Genomic DNA, 20013 nt, shown 5'->3' on the forward strand with positions numbered 1-20013 from the left:
AATTAAAGAAATATCAAAACGGCGATAAACAAACTGAAATATTATCTCTTTTTATGCTCTAAGTTAGTGATTTCCAAATAATAAGCATTTTGCTGCTATCGGTACATAAACATTACACAGAAGTAATATGACTATGCCAAAAAATGCATGGTTTGTATACGAAATCTTCAGTGGTCTGACTGTGTGGCGGCATCAGGGGGCGGAGTCATTGCCTGTAACCACGTGTGGATCCGCCCTGGTAACTGATAGAGGTAATAGTCAAATTTGCACCTTGTACCGCAAAGGTAACTTCTTTTGGGCATCACGGAAAACAGAGCATGGCTCAGTGCATTGTTTACCTCTGATAGGTCCTCACATTGGCTAGTTGTTATACCAACAAACTGCTCCTTTGCTACAAAAACAGGTAAGTATATTTAAATGGTTGTACAGGTTACCCTTTAAATAGCAATTGTAACATCTGGGGTAGTTTTTTGTTTGTTTATGAATAACTTGGCAAGACTTATTTTACTTCATAATCCAATTTGCAGAACCAGAAGCTGGTTTTTTTTAAGGCGTCGAGCTAAATTAAATGCTCAGCAGCCTTCTAGCGATCGTCTGGATTGGCAATCGTCCAAAAATTCATGCTCTGCACCGCCTTTTAAATATGCACAAGATATAAGTTCCTTAAAGTATTACAGAATTTTTATTCCATTTATTCAACTACATTGTGTACAAAAAATCCAACTTTGCTTCCCTGGTTATTGACAACTCATTGCATAAGTATAAATTTGCCTAATCAGGAATGGCGGATGAATACAATAAGGTGTAAACATTCACGAAATATTATTTTAGTTTACCGCTTATATTCTAATTGGAGACCATGCTCGATAAAAATAAAATTTAATATGTAAATTTATTTTTTATCGGGCACGGCCTCCAAAATGAATGTAAGCTATAAACGTATCTAGTGATTTTGTTGCATTAAATAAACACGATAATGCAGTCGGTTTGGTCGAGCATTTTCAATAGCACATGTTGTGGATTTGTTTGTAAACAACCATGTAATCTTGTTTCAAAAATAAAAGTATGTCTTACTATTATAATTAGGGACACACTGTAAATGTATTCAAATTATATATATGAACCTTGAAAATTGTTCAAAGACTGTTTCAAGGAGAAAAAAATGTAATTTATTTTTTAACTTTGAAATTTCTTTGATTTTTGTAACCATGATGATTTATTGTATTATAAACGCATCACAACCTAATTTATAAGGAAATATACTGATTTTTGTTTTTAAAGGACATAAATCATTTACTTTTTTATTCTAATATGTATTATTTGATATACGACTATTAGTACAAAAATTCAAATTATTGATATCATTTTATAAATCTATATAAAAGAAAATGTCAGGTCGACGCCTTTGTGGCCGTTCCGGCCTTTGATTCTTATTCCACATTTGGACTACATGTATTTTCTTAAATTTGGCGCCTTTCATATTCTTATGATAAAAATTGAGTGATATATTGCTATAAACGATAAGACAATATATAATTAACATAGAAAGGATATGTTGAGTCGTTGGTGATTGCTACTCACTTTCCTGTAACCACTTTTGGCCGTAGAAAGCTTGTACTTCACTGTCTGCCGCGTCAAACGCCTTCTGTAGGGTTGACTTCATCTCCTCTGGATCTACGATGCTGGTTTTGAATGCTCCAGGTTGAATGGTGTGAAACGTCACGCCAGCGTAATAAAGTTCACGTCTACAAAGAAAGACTAAGCATAAATGTAACAGGAGAAACGTCTCTACTATTATCTAAAGTATGCATTGGACGTTTCCAAAAGGAATAAGATTTCAATGTCAAGTGAACGTGGTAAGTATACTATAGTGTAAAAACATATACTGTAAGGATCGGTACTATTTTAAAAGTTTCAGCATTTTTTTCTTACAGAACAAACATATTTGTTAGCAACATGTGACAACGTCATTTATGGCTTTGATGACTTATGATTTATGTACATGTAATTCATGAATTACAAAAGAGCAATGCTACCATGATAGGATAAGTAATAAAACATAAGTTACATTTGTGTTATTTCAATACTTTGTTGTCTGACAGATATGTTTCAAACCTTAAACATTCTGCCATAGCATCCAATCCAACTTTGCTGATGACGTAAGGTACTCGGCATGCGTAAGATTGGAATGCACAATCACTGGTAGTACAAACAACCCTTCCTTTAGCCTTCCTAACGAGAGGCAAGAATGCTTTGGTCACCTCAATAGCCCCAAACAAGTTGACAGCCATACACTTGTATATGGCTTCATAAGAATGGAATTCCAGCGGCGCGTGCAACACCTGAATCCCTGCATTGTTGACTAATCCCCAAAGACCTTTTGAAAAATATATGGGTTATTTTACAGGGGTTGCGCAATCAAAGATTTCATGTTATAATTAAGAAGTAACTCGTCTTTTTCACATAATGCACGAACGGGTTCCGGTTTTTTTAAGCTCTTACATTAGGCAAAATCTTACCTTCTGACTTGGGAAGGATGCGTTTGACAGATTCCACAGCATTTCGGATACTTGTTTGATCTGTGACGTCAATTTGCACGACACGTAATCGAGATGACGTTTTCCTTTTTAAGTCCGCACCGCCCTTTTCCGTCAAACATCCGGCGATCACTGGGACCCCTTGTTTGTCCAATATCCGAGCCAAATCGTTCCCAAATCCGGAATCACAGCCCGTAATAAACACGTAACGATTGGTTATTTTTTCTATGAAAGTTTTACCTTTTTGGTTCTCGTAGATTTTATACGCAATATAAATAACCAAAATTAATGCTAGAATTAAACAGCACATGGTCATCTATTGAGAGTTCAGTGATAAGCCACAATGAGAAAAGTCAGGTGTCCTGAACTATATCAACTGGGTTGCGTTCAAGATCGTAGCTGCTAGCCTAGGTCGTAGATATCTAGGTCTATTAAACGGACTGCTAGGTTAGCCGCTAGGCCTCAGATTTGGAGTTGGAAATATTCACTTTATAAACGGTTACTGTGAAAATCATTAGAACCAACGATGGCTTAATTTACGCAGCTTATTTCCATCACTCACTATAATTGCAGTCATCTTCAATGAAATTAAAATCGCAATCTTAGTTCATTTTATATGAAAACTAATACATTAAAACACGTGTTTAACACTTGTAAAAAAAAATGGCAATCCAAGATTATTAGAAAAATTTTGAAGTTTAGTAATCCCACATAGATACAACAAACCTGGCTCGCAATCGTAATCATAACTTCTTGTGCCTTTCAAACAAACGGACAAACAACCTCAAATGCAAGGGACATAAGGTAAGGTCAAATGGTTGTTATAGGTTTTGAACATATATATAGGATGACAATAATATGATGTTACTGATTGAAATTAAGAGAAGTATAATAATAAAAAAATAATAATAACAGGGGCGGATCCAGGACTTGAAGTTAGAGGGTGCGCCAGTTTTAGGCAAAGGGTCTGGGCAGCCCTGGTGGGGATTCAGGGGACGATTTTTAATTTTTAGACGTTTGTAAATATAAGACCTGGAAAATCATTCCAGCAAAACCCTCCGCCATGCAGAAATATAAGAAACACTCTGTTTACTTTTTCTTACGAATGGATGTAAATTAATCAGTTTAAAAAAAAAATTAATTCAATAGAACGATGTTTATGAAGTTGAAAAAAGATAATCATGCCAGCTTGTATTGTGTAATAAACATGGAAGAGTTGGTTTTAAACACTACCTAGTGTAACAGATTACTTAAAGTCGAATGGATTTATTCCCATTTCGTCTTAACTGTAAAAGTTGGTATTCCCATTTCGCCTTAGTATGCTATAAGATGAATTAAGGCGAGGTGGGAGCTTGTATATAAATAATGTTTGCTATCTAAAATTGTTTGTTCTTGTAAAAATGTACTGCAGAAAGTAATGATATAAATATGTGAAGAGTTTTATAATTGTATATAATACATTTTGATAGTTTAGTATAAGCAAGCTGATCAACTATAGGCAATTACTAGTATAGGATAATTTGAATTCTGCTCACATCCCTTTTATGTGCGTATATTCACTTCTCTCTTTATCCTCTTTATTGTTTACTTTGACATGTACATTACACCATTTCTGTGAACTTTTGACCATTTATATTACTTCATAATTTTCTTAAGAGGGAAATAAAGAATGAATGAATGAAGGATTGATTTAGCTCCACAAAAAGAATGATTCATACAAATTGGCCATGAATTTCGGATAAAATTGATGAAGTAAAAGACATACATTTATGATAAAGATTAAAAGATACTTTTTTAAAAACAGTTTTTAGCATTTAAATAGCTGTATTCATGGAGTAAATTCAATTTTACTATTTTTGGCTTATCATTCTAATGCAATGAGCGGGTAATTAAAATGGGCTTTCTTGTACATTACACACGGGTATTTTTATTTTATATTACACCGTTGAAATCAGTTTAATGTAGAGAATTCCCATGAGTTTCCAAAAAGTTCGTAATTAAGACTCGCAAGTTAAACATTTTAAGTAAATTTACCCAAAACATTTCATTGATATATTCTGAAGAGTCCAAGTTTATTTGAAAAGAAAAACAGAACAAAAGACTGCGTTAAAGGTCGTTTATTAAATCAGTCCGTTTTGTATTGAATTTATGTAAAATCTATTTTATTTCATGGTTGGGCACTTGCGTGTATCCACTGCCCCAAACAGGTCAGAATTTTATATGGGTTCACAGGAAAGGTATATTATTGGCGCATAAAACGCGAGATTCTGTAGGTTGTTCATTAGACTCAGTTTACCTTTTTAAAAAAAATATGGGTGACTGATATTTTAAAACATGTTCGTATTTGGCAGTTGGGTGTATCGTCTCTCTACGCTTTGACTATCCCAAAAAGTTTTATATACTTTAATCTATTTTTCAGTCGATAAATTCATTTATTATATAAAATGCTTACCAGTGAAGAACAATTTGATAAAAGTACGATAAAACTACAGATACTGAATTAAAATATTAACACAAAATCTTTTTTACAATGTATTACAATGAACGAGCTAATGTATTTTCCAAGATTATTTCTCAAAGTAAATTTATATGTTTGTTTTTGTTAAGAAGATATACCTAAAACGTTTACGAACATAGAAATTCAAAATTCTCAGTAATAAAAGATTAGCCTGTTTGTGCTGCATTACCTCTACACGCGAACATTTGTTTTCAACTTTATCAAAACAAACATATTCTGATAAAATAGAAGTAGTTTTATACGATGTTTCAATCTTTGTGTTGATTTATCACGAAGTAGATTTAACATTGGAATTGACATGAGCTTTTACTTGATGTTGGATTGTATGACACTAGAACAACGTGTTATCAAATTGACGAACCTTTGTCCTTTATTTTTTGTCAAGTAAATTTATACACATCGTAAAATTTATAAAATATCAGCATTTTTTTTTATTTTGTGAGAAAATGGGAAAGGAGGGGGGGGGGGGGGTGTTATATTTATAACAATGTATGTGTGCGTACGTATACGCGCATGTGTGTATCACGAGTAAATAGATCGATAAAACACAATCCATTTTATTGTACATTACTGTACTGAAGTGTGTAATGGATTTACATGAAGTTCATAACACTATTAAAGGTATACAGACCACATAAACTGAAAAAAGATATCATTCAGATTTAATAAAAATTTTCAGAACTGGTAGACTTTTTTAACTTGTTAATCAATTTTGTTCGATTTAAACAAACATGATGTGTATTTAACTACAGTGAGATAGTTACCGTATGAACGTTTTTTTCATGCCTGGAGCTATCGCTCCAGATACGCTCCACCAGTGTTAAGTCAAACAAAACTGGGTCATAATCGAAGGCGCTGTGAGCTGTCAAAAAACTAGGTTGTAAATATGGAGGACAGCTATTTGGCATCCACAAAGGCTCTCGATGTACCGTATATTACATACCCTGAATTACTGAAAAGAAGGGCGTCTGAAACGCCAGAAAAAGCAGTGTATGTATTCATCGACGGTGAAAACAGGCGTACCGTCTTAACCTTCGGTGAACTCTATACAAAGTCAGCAAAGTTTGCAAAAAATCTCGTGCACCTTGGTGTGAAGAACAATGTCATTGTCGGCCTTAGTGGTCGAAATGTGCCTGAATGGCTCATTGCTAACTTTGGAATACAGTTGGCAGGTGGGTGTCCACTTTACCTTACATTTTATCGGAAAGATGGAAACGACATTGTGGACCTTTTTCGTAGCGTTGGTAATGTCAAATTGCTAATTTTTGATCCCGGACTTGAAGAACAAAATTGTGCTATAGTGAGTAAAATTTTAGAGAAGATTTCGTCTCTGGGGAAAATCGACTCGAATAGCGTGTCCACACCTGAACATGTTATATCTTTTCACAGTTGTGATCATTTGTCTTTCAATCATTCTATGTCCGATTTTTACTCCGATGTTGATGCCGAGCTTCCTCGCCTCGATCCCGAGGACCTCGGAGGTATTTTCTTGTCTTCTGGCAGCATGGGGATACCAAAGGCTATCCCACATTCTCATAACGCTATCGTAATAATGGCCCACCAATACACCTTTGGGGTTTCTACAAAACACAACCAAGAAGATATTCTCTACAATGACCGGAAATTCTCATGGAGTGCCGGATACCCGCTATGGGAAATTGTAAGTGGCGGAACCAGAGTCGTCGCCACTCATTCTTTTGGCAGTTCTTCTCTGGCCGTCCTGGCTGATACAGTCTCTGATATTATACAGAGAGAGAATGTGACATGCGCAGTGCTGGTTCCTCCAGTGATTGACCAGCTGCTGAAGGTAGATTCTCCAATCAAGCTTAAAAGTATTGTTATTCTGGGCGTTGTTGGGTGTCCTTCCGTTCTTAGTTGTGTTGGTAAGATCTGCGATGAACTGGCAGACATGTACGGTATGACCGAGTTCGGCGGGTTGGCTACTGGTTTTTATTCTGCTGATGACGTCAAGAACTTCAAAGAAAAGGTTCTAAGTGTACGGCCATTTCCTGGGGTAGAACTAAAAGTAACGGATGAAAACGGATACCTCGTACCTGTCAGACAAAGAGGTCAAATACAAGTGAGAAGTCGGAAGAGATTCACGGGATACCTTAACCACCAGAGTCCATTGATAGAGAACATGTTAAGAACCGGATGGCTGAACTCAGAGGACGGTGGGTTCGTCACGGAAGAAGGTTCCTTGGTTGTGGAGGGGAGGATTAAAGGGCTACTGCAAGTCTACGGTATAAAGATCTATCCTTTCCAAATTGAGAATGTCATGAAATACAGAAACACTATTAGTAATGTGGTTGTTATACCAGTGGTAGAGAAATCGACACAGTACCACGTGCCTTGCGCCGCTGTAATTTACCACCAAGGCTGCAATGATACCACCGAGAACATCCAAGATTTTGTCCGGGAAGCGTTCAGTGTGTCCAAAGAAGATAAATTGCTTGAACCACTGTACGTTCCCCAAGTTGTGATAGAGTTCAAAGAGTTCCCCCTAACTTCTAGTGGTAAACCAGATAGACACGCCATAGCGGAGGCTGTGAGACATAAACTTGACAGTACGAAGTACGATTATATTCACTAATTACAGGATTGTCAAAATTGATATTGGAAACTAAATCAATTCTAGGTACTCTAGTACTGCGATTTTTTTGTTTTGTTATATTATATCTAGAAAATTGTCTCATTTTGTACATCCATTATTCAAGAATGATTTACAGACATTAACAATGCCTATCTAATTTTTTTTTTTATCAGAGGTTTTAATTGATGATAATATTATTGACACCACTTTTTGAGTCTATTAGTAGTAAATGTTCTAAGTAAAATACATGCACACTCAATATAAGAACAAAAACGACTCATTTGTGTAAACTATCATCAACTTCATAATATACAACAACGTATTTAGTTAGAAATACTTGTACTGTTTTCTTTAATCAAGAATGAAGCTACCAATAAACAGGTAAACATCAAGTACATGTATGTGAATAATGGGTAGCATGTGTCTGCAAATATTATTTTCACTTTTATATTCAATTTCACTATCAAAGTAAAAATATTATCAAAGAAAAATTTAACAAATACTATGAAAAAAACATTCTCATTTCTGTCATTAATACTTCAAATGCAGCAATGTTTAAAAAAGAACACGATTGATTTCACTCTTCAAACGAATGAAGCGTGGGACGAACTGACTTGAAGAACAACTCTTCACTGGGAGATGTATTCTTTTTATTGGCTTTTTGTGTAAAACGTTTGTAAGGGTTTGATGAGACGATGGACATCAGTCCACTTAGGTTCGTCAGAGCTTCCGCTCGGGGATCATCCCCGACTACAGGTGTCATCGAATTCACACCTGTTTGTGAAGATTTGGGGAAATTCTCCAGTGACGTCGTTTTGTTGTCTGTTGTCAGTTTTATTGTTTTAGATCCATTTGTAGATAAAGTTGTCTCCGAGTTTTGCAAGTCTGTTGTCGATTTTGTTTGAAATTGCTGGTCATTCTTAACTGTGGTGGATCCATCAGAGGGGATTGCTGTTCCTTATAACAGAGGAAAATATAGCTGATATGTGCATTTGAAACAAAAGAACTGTACATGTATATGAATATTTTTAATTTTAGAATTAACTTTGTGAAAAGAAAATATCTGAGATCTCTGTACTTAAGATTTTTTAAAAATTTAAAATTTAATTTAGTCCATGTTTTCAATAACGTATTCGATCTATAAATTTTTGAGGCAGTATTTTCATCTGCTAGTAAATCCGAGTACATAATACCTAATGAATACTACTGTAAAAATGTTCGCTAAACGCAAATTTTATTCAATAAATATCATTTTTTCAAATATGACAAGTAAGTTTAAACAATTGAAAAATATTCACAAATAAGAAAATAAGAAACTTTTTATAAACAACGATATTTCTACACTGAAAATTGCATTTGTTATATAACTATATCAGTTAGGGTGTGGTCACGTGGACCTAACGAGTTTGGCTGTCCCTCAAACTCGGTAATAGGCATACCATTTTGTTCAACCTTTTCAAGAGGTGATTTTTCACTCTCATTTGATTTGATTTCACTGGGACCGGGTTTTCTTGAGTTCATACCAGTTTTCTCCTTCCCAAACGTTGTAAGGGCCTCTTTGGGAGATGGATGTCTTTCGTCGTTTGACTTTTTGGTTTCGCTGGCCGCTGTATTATTTACATCTGGTATTAAACTTGCATGATCTGGGTTTTCATGACTTCCTTGCGTAGAAACATCGTCCGGAAAAGTAACTTTCTTCTCAGGTTTCGTATTTTTGGTTTCAACAAAATCTTCATCTACTGCTTCTTCTTCTATGATAACTTCATTTGTTAAGTTGTCTGTCATCATCATACCATTTATTTGCTTTGATTCATCCTCAACCGTGTCTTTTTTGGTTAATCCCGAACTATCATCTGTATGTCTTAGTACTAGTGGATCCTCATCATCTTTTGTCTCTTTGTTTTCATTTTGCAGTTGTCTTTCTTTTTCGCTTCCAGGATCAATATCTACATCTTGAAGTATGTCAGCCGTGGAAACTCCCGGTTGCTGAGTAGGTAAATCGTTTTCCTTGATTTTGTTTTCGTTGATGTCACTGGAATTTTGTTTGTTGTTCTGTTTATTTAACGGTTTCGGCAAATTTGCTAAACCATTCCCAAGTCCAACAGATACCAGATTTTCTATTTTAGTCTCTAAGGAAAAACATAAAAATATTGATATACTACCAGTCATAATTGATATCATAGAACTCAATATCCAGAGAACTTTAATTTATATTTCTCTGTTTTAAGATTCAAAGTGATTTGTTAATGGTCAAACTGTTGCAAAGTTATAGTTTTATAAGCCTTAGGGTATTTCAATGTTTCCATGCTTTTACGCCGAATTTCAGTATTGATAGTAGTAAAGTTTGACAAAAGGAAAATGCTGAATCAAGAATTTTTTTTAAGGAAACTTTGAATTAAATGTGTTTTTCAGCAGCAATTCGCCATTAGCAACAGTTTTACATTGTGTGTATGCTATTTATCTAACCATATACATTTACAACATAATGAAACTTATAATTTAATGTTGCTTAAATCTTACTTTCAGAAAGTTTTTCATCTTTCTTTCTCTTGTAATATTTGTAACCAAGTATTGCGCCGATCACGGTTGCTATGACTACCAGCGACACGACAACACCAGCAATAATGACCGCTGTGTTGTCACTTGGATCGGCCGGAGAAGCAGGGGTTTCTATATCTGTACATATTTTTAAAACATTTATAAAGTTTTCAGTTAAAAAAAATTTTTCATATTATTAAAATGATAATTATTTAATTCTGAAATAAATTCAGACGTAGAAAATAAGTTTACTCACAACAAGTTGCTAAAAGAAATAAAAAGGTAATGGTCAGTTACTTCTGACGAAATAAGTGAACTTGAATCATATAATTCATTTTTACTTGTTAATGTATCACAATGCAGATATAGAAGTTATTTTCTAAACTTATTTTCTCGGAACAAAAACTTTCGGTTTTTCGGCAATGTGTAATTTCTTAAGTTGGAGGATAAAAATATAATTGCATAATGTTAAACGAATTCTGAATTATTTGTAAAAATCATATGTAAGTCCACTATCGAAGAATTAAACGCATAAAATGGTCTTACTGTTGGCGACAAGGTACAATAGACTCCCTGGTGCGGACGGCTTGACGCTAGCTGATTGCCCTTGGTCACAGTTCTCTCCCTTCTCTGTCGCTGTAATATTTACGCCATCAAATTCTATCACCTACGTTGAACATACAAGAGAAATTGAAAAGCATCCTAAACAATTCCATGTTGATATCCATATAATACAAAAAGATACGAATAATCTAATCCCTGGGGAGGTTGGATGGTCTACAAATCAACATCAGATCTACCTTGGTTTTTAAAGCCCTAACTATGTAATATAAAATCCTGATATTTTAGATTTGAAATTTGAATTGGTTTCTATGGTTTTATACAAAACTCTTCTTAAACAAGAGATGTTTGTGAAACACTTATGTCCCCCTTCCTTGGAAACATTCACAAAAAATGAACATAAACTGCAAACATTTTGAATTTTTCTAAGTCCAATGGGCATAACTCTGTCGAAAATTGCTCTTTCATACCCAAAATCATACTTGACCTAGATATTATTTAGATAAACCTGTATCCTAAATTTCATATCGTTACGTGCACCCTCTGCGAAGAAAATGAGCGGAAACTGCAAATAACTGGAATTTTTCTCCGTTCAAGGGCCATAACTCTGTCAAAAATTGCTCGATCGTACCCAATATCGATCTTGACCAAGAAATTATCATGATAAACCTGTATACCAAATTTCATTTCAATATGTTCATCCTCTGCGAAGAAAATGAGCGGAAACTGTTGGTGGAACGACCGACTGACAGACCGACAAACAGCAGCAAAACAATATGCCCTCCCTTCTTCGAAGGGGGGGGGGGGGGCATAAAACTGGCCACGACCATCTAGCCCACTTCAACTTACAAAACAGGTGAATCGGTAGGTTCTTGGTGATGTTGATAGAGTGGTGTCAAAGTTGATGACAATCTGGTAATAGGTGGTTCCACTACTGAGGGCCGCAACACATCCCACGTGACCTCCATCTGTACACACCAGAAAGTTGTTTAAATTATTGATTTAGAACTAACATTACTACCTGTACCAATAAGTATACAGTACTTTATCAAAGTTTACTGTTGCTTATAAATATTATGTTCTTATTCACCAGTTCAACCGAACATAAATTATTTATAAAATAAAACACAAACACATAATTTATAGGATAAGCTCGCGTGCGCGAATGCAACAGACTTTAATAATCGTATAATTTATAGTATAGTACAAAGTAAACGGCTCTCAGTCTCTTTACTTTCATAAACAAGTACAAGCATACTCATTCTACAAAAGAAGAAAAAATCATGTAGAAACAAAAAACTGACAGAAATTCAATGTTATCATTTGGGAGGGGTGGGTGGGGATAGTCTGTTGCAAAGTGGCATCGAACTTCGAATAACTTAAAAAACCCCGAATTCTACTTTATATGTGTACAATTCATGCGTAGCACGGAATAATTCACCCTATTCACCCGTAAACACCCGTAAACAGCCAATCGATATGTAATATCGACACGCCCACTTAATTCAAAACAAACACACGTGTTTTCAGTAACTTTTATAAATATATATACCCTAACGCCATATTATTAGTTGTAAGGTTAATATGTAAAAACTACTTGTTTGATGTTCGGAGGTGTGTCATTTGATAAAGGTATACGTAGCCCTTTACCTGAAAAGGCCACCTTAGTAGAACAGAGATTGTAGTCGAAGATGAGGTTTGTTCTGTTGTTGTTACAGACGTCTAACAAGGACTCTCCCCATTCCAGTCCACAGGTAGCGGAAGTGGAAGTATGCGTGTAAGTGAACACCCCCAGGAATGGCTTGGCACAGTAAGACAGTGCCTCGGCCTCGAAGCCTTCAATAAAGGGAATTAGTAAAGTGATGGTTTTTTTTCTTGTGTTAAATTCATCAGTACTGTAAACTTTGTCTTGTTTATGAATCAAAATTATGATTAACTGTTTATCAATAAGTGCATGTCTAAATATTCCGGTAGGAATAATCAAATATTAGCATGTGCAGATAAAAAAAAATTCAAAAGGGGATATGGTTTCGAGTTTCGAAATACATGTATAATTGTGTTTGCTAGATAGGGAAGGTGGGATCTTATGCCCATTTACGGTATTTTTGCCATATGAATTTAATAAGACTGAATCTTCACCCCCCCCCCCCCCCCCCCCCCCTTCTAGTATGACAAGTGATAATAAAGATGAGAAACCTTTCTTGACGAACACATGGAAAAGTTCAGTGTCCTGTTGACCCCCGCAGACGTCCGTGTACTCGGTGTAAGGACTCCTTCCGGCATCGTTAGCTTTAAAATTCAACGTAAATGTCATAACAAAATTGAATTCAACTGAATCTCGCAAAATTGTCAGGATTAATATTTTGAATTTACAGGGTGGCGGTTATGGTCTTGTAGCTTTATATTTTACTACACCACCACCACCCCCTCCCCCTCCAATAACTTCAAATGTTTTAAATTGACAAAGTCAAATTTTTTTTTTTATTTATTCAAATTTGTTTTGCTTATGTAAATATCTCATTTATGTTTATACAGCGTCATTTTAAATGTAACATTACAATATATTTATGTCAAGCAGGCATATATGTAATAATCTACAGGTGTTTATAATTTTAACAGCTATAAATACATGAATATACACCAGTTGAATATACACCAGTAAAACAAGGTCATCGTTGATTATATGAAAATGACTCCACGCAAGTTGATCTCAACGAAGAATTGGTTTGTTGTACAGTATTTGGTAAAGTCAAGCAAATCTCACCTCTGGTATCGTAGTAGTAATACGAGTAAGCAGTAACTGCTGTCAGTTCCAAGCAGATATACCATTTGTAATCACCAACGGAAGCACTCGTGAAGTTGCTGGTAGTCCTAAAAAGTCAAGTAATAAACTCATACTACTTTTACAAGTATAACTTCTGTGTTTCAGCCATCGATATAACAAATAAAATTCTTATTATCGTAAAAGATTACAAACTTCTTATGTCAAAAGTTGTATGCATGGTTATTATATTTGTATTCATCGACGCAGTTTCATGAAAAGAAAAGCCAATTTACTTTTCTTCACAACCTTACATTGATTGCATTTGTACATGTGCATTCGATAACAGCAATTATTGTATGACTACTAGTCCAACAAATATAACTAATAATGCCTAATCAGTATTCGCATGTTCTGGAATGTGTTAATAAGCTAGTCTTGTCAATCAACGCATTTTAATTTTTTGGTTCTAAGGCGTAAGAAAATGAAGACGTCGGGCTAACGTCATAATGAAAATATAAGATTTTGTGAAATTTTTAAAGCTGTTTTGCAAATAAATGGCCGAGAACAAACATTTATTACTTTTTATAAATTGATTCAAAATTATCTCCTGCGTTATTGTTTCGAGTTAAAATTAATTTCGTCTAAATCGTTTAAAAGTTTGGAGCATAGTTCTGAAATGCATTTTCAAACTAAGATATGCATTTACTATATACATGTATTTCATATTATTACCACAAAGACGAATCTCAAATAAATTTTACAAATAAAACTCTGAAGCCTATGGATCACGCGGACAAATTTTCGGGGTAGGTTTTCTCACGAGCAGTAAACCTGCGAGCTACCTTTAAATAACGGCTCTACAGTAGTCATTGTCACAACATGAGTTTTGGAAAATTTAACATTTATATTAGAAATGTACAAAATCATAAGCGCTTAATATAATCAGATATATATTCTGTCATTGAAAGTTCTATCCCGTCGGACCCCTTGGGGTGTTTTTTTTTTTTTGGGGGGGGGGGGGGTGGGTGGTTTTATAGTGGAACCATGGTTGCTTTTGCGGAGTTCACTTGTTTTTCCAACGTATTGTTTTGAGCAAACCTTACAGCTAAATTTAGCTTAAGTTAAATGCAATTGTCTGTGGAATAAGACGTGCTTCTTAATATTTTACATGCGCGGATCTAGAGGGGGGGTCGGGGGGGGGGGGGTAAAATAGTAAAATTATCGCGAAAATATGCCTCGGACCCCCCCTGGCAAACACAATTATCCTTCGGACCCCCCCTGGAAAAATTTTCTGGATCCGCGCATGTTTTATCGGTGCGACCCATAATGGAACAAGTATGTGTCCGTATCAGTGCAGTACTTTCCTTAGAATAGAAATGGAAAGATTCTTGATTAGTTCTTGGACGCGAAATATTATATTGTCTTTTTTCTTTGTTTTTTTTTTAAAGGATTTTCCTGTCTTTTGTATTTATCTCATAAATTACCTTTTGCACTGTAACGGCTGTGTAGCCTCGAACACAGAAATATTTAATCTTTCTCTGCTCTTTGAAGAGCAGATTCATCAATTTTGGGTAGTTTAACTTTACTAAGGAGTACCTTTAAAGTCATGGGAAGTCTATAGAAGGCTTGACGGTTTTAGGTACAAAATATGAAAGTCGGTGGGTTTATTATGGATCAAGACTAAACATTATGTTGAGAACCTTCAAGATTTTGTGATTTTATTTTTTTCATGTATTTCATTGAGTAGCTTGATTTTATCAGCCAAACTGTGTTTGAAATACGATAGCATTATTACCACAAAGACGAATCTCAAATAAACTTTACAAATAAAACTCTGAAGCCTATGGATCACGCGGACAAATTTTCGGGGTAGGTTTTCTCACGAGCAGTAAACCCGCGAGCTACCTTTAAATAACGGCTCTAAAGTAGTCATTTTTACAACATGAGTTTTGGAAAAGTCAACATTTATTTTAGAAATGTACAAAATCATAAGCGCTTAATATAATCAGATATATATTCTGTCATTGAAAGTTCTATCCCGTTGTACCCCTTGGGTTTTTGGTGTTTTTTTTTGGGGGGGGGGGTGGTTTTATAGTGGAACGATGGTTGCTTTTGCGGAGTTCACTCGTTTCTCCAACGTATTGTTTTGAGCAAACCTTACAGCCTAAATTTAGCTTAAGTTAAATGCAATTGTCTGTGGAACAAGACGTGTTACTTAATATTTTATCGGTGCGACCCATAATGGAACAAGTATGTGTCCGTATCAGTGCAGTACTTTTGTTAGAATAGGAATGGAAAGATTCTTGATTAGTTCTTGGACGCGAAATATTATATTGTCTTTTTTCTTTGTTTTTTTTTTTAAAGGATTTTCCTGTCTTTTGTATTTATCTTATAAATTACCTTTTGCACTGTGTCGGCTTTGTAGCCTCGATCACAGAAATATTTAATCTTTCTCTGCTCTTTGAAGAGCAGATTCATCAATTTTGGGTAGTTTAACTTTACTAAGGAGTACCTTTAAAGTCATGGGAAGTCTATAGAAGGCTTGACGGTTTTAGGTACAAAATATGAAAGTCGGTGGGTTTAATATGGATCAAGACTAAACATTATGTTGAGAACCTTCAAGATTTTGTGATTTTATTTTTTTCATTGTTGTAAATTTGGCGAGTTCCAATCTGATTAAAATCAGATCTTGTATCCGCTTCGACAAATTCGATGTCGCTACACCTTTGTGCTTTGTGTACCGACATCGAATTTGTCGGAGCGGATCAAAGATCTGCTGTTAATCAGATTGGGCGAGTTCACATCCCGAGGCCATAAAAGTTAGGTGATCCCGCTTTTGATCTCCGTCTCACTTTTACGAAAGGAATGGTCCTTATAACTCAATAATAAAACTGATAGTCGTTTCAAATGTGAGGCATTTGCCTGATTTGCCACCATTGCGCTACGGCCGTGCTGGACGGGCAAAGACAGTAATGATTCTTGATGCACAGACTTACTCGCGGGCTGAGTGATCTCAGACTTTCAAGTAGTTTTAAGTAGTTATATTTACATTTTCCAGTGTCTTTGCCTGTGATAACACTACATATCGATTTTGTACTATATAACCCATAATACAAATGACGCCAAAACGAGGCGCCAGCGGAGTTTGCTTATCAATATTTAAATATATAATCGTACGATGGCTTAAAATTATATAAATATAAGTAATAAGGAATCATTCTTTGAATATTATGAGATGATAATTTCGGTCGGGGTGTGATCAAATCTGTCATAAAGCCCTTCGGGCTTTATTGGATTTGATCACACCCCGACCGAAATTATCACCTCATAATACTCAAAGAATGATTCCTTATTCCTTATGTAATTACCTTGGTAACCTTCACATGTAGGAGAATCAGCTGTTCCTTCGTTGTAACGTTCTGATCCACAATAATCATTTGGTTGATTTAGTATTTTTAACAACTTTTCATGGATAATTTATCACATGATTCCGTAAACATTAAAATATTTTCGTTGGTTTTTCATGTGGTCTATGTAGTTAGCTACCTAACATTGCAGAAAAAAAATTCCCCCCTGCAATGTGTTGACTACCTCTACACCCGCATAAAACACCTAAAGAAAGCATTTCATTGTTTGAATTTTTCATTTTTTTTACTATATGTTTGTCCTCGATGTTATTCTATAGTTCTTTTTAACTATACTCTCCCTAATTTCTTGTTCAAAACGATAATTATAGTCTCAACTGCAAAACATGTACTTTTTGCCGCCACTGCAAAAGGGGTGCGCTACGGCCGTGATAACTCCTATCAAAATATCTCCCTTGCAAGGTAAGAAAGTAGTCATGAAAATAATATGCTATGGAGGACATCTTAGTGTTAAAAAAAGAAGAAAATCATTGACAAATAATTTTACACTGCAAGGCCCTGTTTCCCCTTATCTTTTTTTTCATTTACCTATTTGGGAAGTTTTAAGATTGGAAATAGCTAGCAATCACAGAAGAGCACAACGCACAGTGGAAACGATAATTAAATTAGACACTGTTCTATAATGAATGTGGTGTATATATTTACATCTACCAAGTATTATTTCCTCTATTTCTTACGGAAACTTATAGTTGATTCATTTAAACAATAAAATGCTCACTTTGGTGATTCATTTGGGATATGAAGGTAGCGACATTGCAGAAAAAATACATACCTTCATAACCCACATGAATCACCAAATTGAGCATTTTATTGTTTATATTAACATCTTTATTTTAACTAATTAATAAATTGAGCATAAAAAGTAAGTAAAATTCACTAAATTACTATTAATGTACATAAGTACGTTAGCTAAAAGAAACAGCCAAATCGTCTCCAGTGAGACTTCGAGTCTGACATCATCATGGTTAGTTCGTGCAGTCCGTGATTTTTCTTAGGTAGTTGTAGGTCTCGACCAATCGAAAAACAGGGCGTGTCAAATTCAATCCTGTCACTTTCTTGTCAGTTTCAGTCGCCGTAGATTTCGACCAATCGATAAACGGGGCGTGTAGATTTCAGTCTGGCTGTTTCTATAGAGCTATGATATAACTATAAGTTTCCGTAAGAAATAGAGGGAATAATACTTGGTGGATGTAAATATAGCTCTATAAACAGCCACACTGAAATCTACACGCCCCGTGTATCGATTGGTCAAAATCTACAGCAGCTGAAACTGACAAGAAAGTGACAGGACTGAAACTAACACGCCCTGTTAATCAATTGGTCGAGATCTACAACTACCTAACAAAAATCACGGACTGCACGAAATTATCATGAGGATGTCAGACTCAAAGTCTCACAGGAGAAGATTTGGCTGTTTCTTTTCGCTAATGTTCTTATGTACGTTAACAGTAATTTAGTGAATTTTACTTACTTCTTACGCTCAATTTATTAATAAGTTAAAAGAAAGACGTTAATTTAAACAATAAAATGCTTTTCTTTAATGATTCATGCGGGTTATGAAGGTAGCAATCATTGCAGGAAAAAACCTGACATAACCCGCTAACGCGGGTTATATATAATACATTCACTGTTTTATGATAAATTTACGCTCGTATAATAAATCTATTTATTCATAATAATCGTACTGTTCTATAAGAATGAAATGCTGTATAAAAAATACTATGAATCACTTACTTGAAAACATAGAAATTTCCTGAACTAAAATCACAGGTGAAATTTGTGGGGTTATTGACTGATTGCGTTATGATGTCATATTCAGAGAGGTACATGATGGACTCGGTAAATTCCGTGTCCCCAAACACACTGCTGATCCAGGTTCCCCGCAAAGCGCCCGGAAGTGTACATGCGCCATCTTTCCAAATCATGAAAGTGTTGAAATTGTAAAATATTAATAGATTTCTTTTTTCATAAAATCTTAATGCTACAAAAAGTACGCTTTTTATTCAATGTATACTGAATTCAATTTCATACTGAATTGTGCAAATATGCAGCATTATGTTGATGGCGAAAAACTAATTCTGAAAGATTTTTTTTTTACATCAATATAAGTTAAATAGCTTGTTTTTTATTTATCAATTCATTTTTTTATTCTTTAAACGTTTTGGTGGTAAATGGAAAACTATTTTTTTTTTACTGTATCGCGAGCAAAGTAAATTCGCTTTTTACAAACGTTATACATTTTCAGTTTACATTGAAATAGAAACATTAAATCAATCACCATAGAAACATTTTAACGTTTTTACATTGTATTTCACAAAAACAAAATCATACCAAAAACATCTACCTGAGCTGTTTAAGAAAAATAAAAATATTAATCCCGGCAAACACCAGAATAAAACAGTGGGCATTATTCTAGTTTCTGTACTTGTGTTCCGTGTCTAATATCGCTACAATTTATATATAGAGACAGTCCCTAATAGTGTTAACCAATCGGACGAATAGTTCTTTTTATTAACCATTTACAAATTTTTCTGTCCCATTACTCTTTTGTATTGTGCCCGCTTATTGCTGATTACAATTTAAAGAACGAAAGCACGTAATAGAATTTAAGTGGTTTGAAATATTCCAATATTCCTCGCATTTGTAAAAAAAAAAAATCTTGCAATATATATTTAAATCTGTTACATTTTTAACAATAATTTGAAAAATAAAACAATATTCCAAAAATCAAATAACTGGAATTTCACTTAATTTTATTTAGTTATAAAAATCAGAACTTAATGTTCCCTTGTTTGGCCTCGGGCCACAATTACAAGAATATGTTAAATAAACAACTAGGGCGTACAGTACATTGTCAACGTTAGAGCAATGTTTGCATGTACGGACCGCGATTCATTTGGACTTCTGTAAAATGCTTTAACTGGTAAACGTGTAAACTATTTCTCTGATTCTCAGCAAAAAATAGTATGGTTTATTATGGTTCTATTATTATTATTAGAAATCTAGCTTTCTCAAATTCTATATGCATGGACTTGCATTATTCATAAAATTTAAACAAAACTTCTTTAACTTCAATT

The 20013-nt window shown here is 34.6% G+C and overlaps 4 protein-coding genes across 7 annotated transcripts; 1 reads left to right on the forward strand and 3 right to left on the reverse strand.

The window, feature by feature from the left end:
* Positions 1–7: 7 nt before the first annotated feature.
* Positions 8–3057, reverse strand: LOC105343994 (retinol dehydrogenase 7). Its single transcript, XM_011451538.4, has 4 exons — positions 2520–3057; positions 2116–2377; positions 1582–1745; positions 8–391 (listed from the first exon to the last, which is right to left on the reverse strand). The coding sequence occupies exons 1-4, from the start codon at positions 2851–2853 to the stop codon at positions 168–170; spliced, it is 984 nt and encodes a 327-aa protein (XP_011449840.3). The 5' UTR covers positions 2854–3057; the 3' UTR covers positions 8–167.
* Positions 3058–5792: 2735 nt separating this feature from the next.
* On the forward strand, positions 5793–8041 carry LOC105343997 (uncharacterized). The gene has a single exon (XM_011451541.4). It carries the CDS (start codon positions 5942–5944, stop codon positions 7646–7648), a length of 1707 nt encoding a protein of 568 aa, XP_011449843.3. The 5' UTR covers positions 5793–5941; the 3' UTR covers positions 7649–8041.
* An 83-nt stretch (positions 8042–8124) lies between these two features.
* LOC105343995 (uncharacterized) lies at positions 8125–19511 on the reverse strand. Of its 4 annotated transcripts, none has more exons than XM_066072742.1 (9): positions 19281–19471; positions 18671–18848; positions 13512–13618; positions 12944–13036; positions 12398–12583; positions 11597–11715; positions 10169–10853; positions 9172–9777; positions 8125–8605 (listed from the first exon to the last, which is right to left on the reverse strand). In XM_066072742.1, the coding sequence occupies exons 1-7, from the start codon at positions 19342–19344 to the stop codon at positions 10710–10712; spliced, it is 891 nt and encodes a 296-aa protein (XP_065928814.1). In that variant the 5' UTR covers positions 19345–19471; the 3' UTR covers positions 8125–8605; positions 9172–9777; positions 10169–10709. The 4 variants fall into 4 exon arrangements, with proteins under 4 accessions (XP_065928814.1, XP_065928813.1, XP_065928807.1 ...); XM_066072741.1 differs by having other exon boundaries at positions 9088–9777; XM_066072735.1 differs by lacking the exon at positions 8125–8605 and having other exon boundaries at positions 8623–9777.
* LOC136271593 (putative uncharacterized protein DDB_G0289963) lies at positions 9008–9817 on the reverse strand. Its single transcript, XM_066071911.1, has one exon. The coding sequence runs from the start codon at positions 9815–9817 to the stop codon at positions 9008–9010; it is 810 nt and encodes a 269-aa protein (XP_065927983.1).
* Positions 19512–20013: the final 502 nt, after the last annotated feature.

The sequence above is a fragment of the Magallana gigas genome, chromosome 2 (genome assembly GCF_963853765.1).
Source record: "Magallana gigas chromosome 2, xbMagGiga1.1, whole genome shotgun sequence".
Lineage (NCBI taxonomy): Eukaryota > Metazoa > Mollusca > Bivalvia > Ostreida > Ostreidae > Magallana > Magallana gigas.

Excerpts from the sequence above, each read along its gene's own strand:
- LOC105343994 (XM_011451538.4), bottom strand. The coding sequence starts at position 2,853 with ATGACCATGTGCTGTTTAATTCTAGCATTAATTTTGGTTATTTATATT. Across the intron at positions 1,746-2,115 it reads GCTATGGCAGAATGTTTAAG|ACGTGAACTTTATTACGCTG; the intron begins GTTTGAAACATA and ends CTTTCTTTGTAG. Across the intron at positions 392-1,581 it reads CCAAAAGTGGTTACAGGAAA|CAAAGGAGCAGTTTGTTGGT; the intron begins GTGAGTAGCAAT and ends CTGTTTTTGTAG.
- LOC105343997 (XM_011451541.4), top strand. The coding sequence starts at position 5,942 with ATGGAGGACAGCTATTTGGCATCCACAAAGGCTCTCGATGTACCGTAT.
- LOC136271593 (XM_066071911.1), bottom strand. The coding sequence starts at position 9,817 with ATGACTGGTAGTATATCAATATTTTTATGTTTTTCCTTAGAGACTAAA.
- LOC105343995 (XM_066072742.1), bottom strand. The coding sequence starts at position 19,344 with ATGCCCACTGTTTTATTCTGGTGTTTGCCGGGATTAATATTTTTATTT. Across the intron at positions 18,849-19,280 it reads ATTTTTCTTAAACAGCTCAG|ATGGCGCATGTACACTTCCG; the intron begins GTAGATGTTTTT and ends TGATTTGGAAAG. Across the intron at positions 13,619-18,670 it reads GGAAATTTCTATGTTTTCAA|GACTACCAGCAACTTCACGA; the intron begins GTAAGTGATTCA and ends TTGACTTTTTAG.